Source organism: Arachis duranensis, chromosome 3, assembly GCF_000817695.3.
Source record: "Arachis duranensis cultivar V14167 chromosome 3, aradu.V14167.gnm2.J7QH, whole genome shotgun sequence".
Classification (NCBI taxonomy): Eukaryota; Viridiplantae; Streptophyta; class Magnoliopsida; order Fabales; family Fabaceae; genus Arachis; species Arachis duranensis.
In genome coordinates this window covers 111,482,829-111,485,677 of record NC_029774.3, presented here as the reverse complement: position 1 = coordinate 111,485,677, position 2,849 = coordinate 111,482,829, and the positions used below count along the sequence as shown (strand labels likewise).

Here is a 2,849-nt window from a genome sequence, read left to right as displayed (position 1 = left end):
CTTTTTAATTTACCATAGATAAAGTCAGGTGTTGCAATTTTGAAAATTATAAACATTTTTCTAAAAAAAATTTTATCAAATTAATTTTTTTTTTATCGGGTAAACTATCAAAAATACATTCGAATAATTTTGTCGTTAATAAAAATACATTCAAAATTTATTATTAACAAAATGCTCTTATATAATTTAAAAACGTGATAAAAATGCCTAATATTAAATATGTGTTCTCAAAAAATATTTTAGAAATTAAATTTTAATGTAATTTTTTATAAACATGATTAAAAAAAGAGATATTTTTATCCTTAAAATTTGATAATTTTTCACTAAGTATATATTTTTTGTGATTTTTTTATCAACAACTAATAATATTTTTAAAAAATAAACTAAAAATATAGAGATCAAATTTGTATCCTATTTTGTGTATGTATTTTTTAAATATGTATCTAAATATTTCTATAAAATTTTGGATCAATTGTATAAATAATTTATTAAATACAAAAATTATTTATCACTTAAAAAAAATAATATTCTTTTTGAATTTTTATTTACACTTTTAAATTATTTAAAAGTATTTTTATTGATAATAAAATTTCTTTTCTATCAATCGAAACTTTTTTTTCCTAAGAAATTTTGTTTTTGGAGGTTTTCTATATAGATTTTTGTTTTGGACTGAAATTTCTACATTAGTACTATCAACAAATAAAATTGTTAACAAATGTTAAACTGTTTGGTTCGTTGTGCCTTCCATGTTGGGCCCAATTCTCCCCTTTTTTGTTTTGGGAAGACCCTTTTCCTTTCTTTATCATATCTTCCTTCGACCAAAAACCAAAAATCGTATCTTGTAAAACACAAACAGTGTCATTTTACTACCAAATGACCAAATCCATTAATCAATTAACCCACAACCCCAAAATTCACGAAGTTTTAATTTTATAATTTTTAGTACTTGGCGATGGCATTAAAGATACTTCAAAATCAAGGATTGCAGGTCTAGGCTGATGTTGCTGCATCCATTTGTAGAAAGGAGTCAGCAGGTTTTTATATTTGAATATCATTTGTTTAAACATTTTCATTTCAAGAATTTCAGCATGTCATTTGTCTTCATTTTTACCGAATACAGATCTATGTAAGTGTTCATTTTGCATTCTTGCAAGACAAGAAGATATTAGTCTGCAAATACAATCATAAGTATGCCTTGGTCTGTTTTTCAGAAACCTGAATTCATTTAACATTTTGCCAATGTGAAATATTGCAATTGATATTTAAGCAGAAGTCTAACTCAAATTGATGCATAAATCAATAAGACCCCTTTGCTGGGTTTATTGCAGACAACAATAGAAAAAAATTAGTTTGCTTTCATGCTATCCTAATTAAATGTCCCTTAAATAAAACAAGATAAAAATTCAAGGTCGAATCCTTGATTCTGATGGTTCCAAAGTTGCAATTGTTAATGTTATCTTGAAGTAGTTGACAAATCATGCGTTGTACCCTCATCACTAGAAGTGCCTTCATTGAGCCTTCTGCTTGTATCCCTCTTCTTGCCCCACTCATGCAGCCTGAGGTGCAGTTCTGCAGCTGCAATCAAGAAATGAATGCACTGTTTTGGCCTCAGAATATTGACAATACCTTGAAGTGTTCTAAGCCTTAAATCATCAGCTCTTTGCAAAATCTCCTCCAATCCTTCTTCCTTTGGCATCAAAGCTGAATCAACCCTCTCCTCTACCTCTTTCTTTCCACCCTTGTCAGTTTCATTGGCCCTTAACATCTCAGAAACAGCATGAGAAAGTTCCACCATTGATGCATCTGCCACTGTTTCTTGATGTCTTGCCATCATATCTGTGATTTCCCTCTCCTCTGCGATTGTCCTCTTCTGAATCTCATCAATTTGAGCTAGCTGAGTTGCTGATAGATCACCCAAATCAGATGTTCTTAGACCCTGAAGGAGTTCATCCAACTTGGCCTCAAATTGCAACCCAGCCTTGGAATATAGAAGGTGAAAAGCCATGCTTGGTCTCCAACCACCAATCCAAAGAAAAGCATCTTCCAAGGAGCTTCTCCATGTTGGAGATAGCATGGCCAGAACATCATGCTTTGCGCACTTTGACTTGGCCTCGTAATAGTACTCATAATGCTTGACAACTCCATCAATCAGAGCCTGAAGCTTCTCATCTGTGAGCTCTGTTGTTGTAGATGCCACCAGCTCCTTCAGGTGTTGGTTTTGCTCGACCACCCATCCCTCAAAGAACTTGTGAAAGCTGTCAGTTCCACTTCCACTCTCTGAAGTGCCATATTCAGAGGGTTGTGAATGGTACATGTCATAGCTTGGACATGGAAGCTCTGACATTTTTGTCAAGCAGAATATGCAACCCTCTGCCTCTGGTTTAACAATGTGTGGTTTGGGATAATAATATATTCTCTGTGCGTCTATATATATATATGGAAGTGGGAGAAATTAATGGGCAAGTGGGGATGCACCAAATTGCGGCTTTCAGTTAAGGGGGCTATGCCATTGGATGAAGGGTTGGCAATTGGATTCAATACATCTAATGTGATCAAGTGGAAGGAAGCAAAACTGCAAAACTGCAAAACAAAACAAGGGGTTGCAAAATACAAAACTAAATTGAAGGTAGCTGGTATAAATTTAGTTTAATTTAATGTCAGGGTGGGATCTGTGCACAGGGAAAAAGAATTATGTTCATCCATAAGAGCATATCCACCGTTCATATGGATTTGTATTTGGTAGAAACTCACGTGCAGTCGACTTCACGTGAAGTTGATACTTGAGAGCCTTTAGATGATTTGACTGATTTGACTAAATTTTCATCTAATGGCTCTCAGATATTAATTTC

At 33.2% G+C, this 2,849-nt stretch overlaps 1 protein-coding gene across 1 annotated transcript; it reads right to left on the bottom strand.

The window, feature by feature from the left end:
- Positions 1–1,261: 1,261 nt before the first annotated feature.
- LOC107480196 (protein DOG1-like 4) lies at positions 1,262–2,596 on the bottom strand. The gene has a single exon (XM_016100339.3). It carries the CDS (start codon positions 2,342–2,344, stop codon positions 1,454–1,456), a length of 891 nt encoding a protein of 296 aa, XP_015955825.1. The 5' UTR covers positions 2,345–2,596; the 3' UTR covers positions 1,262–1,453.
- Between the last annotated feature and the right edge of the window lie 253 nt (positions 2,597–2,849).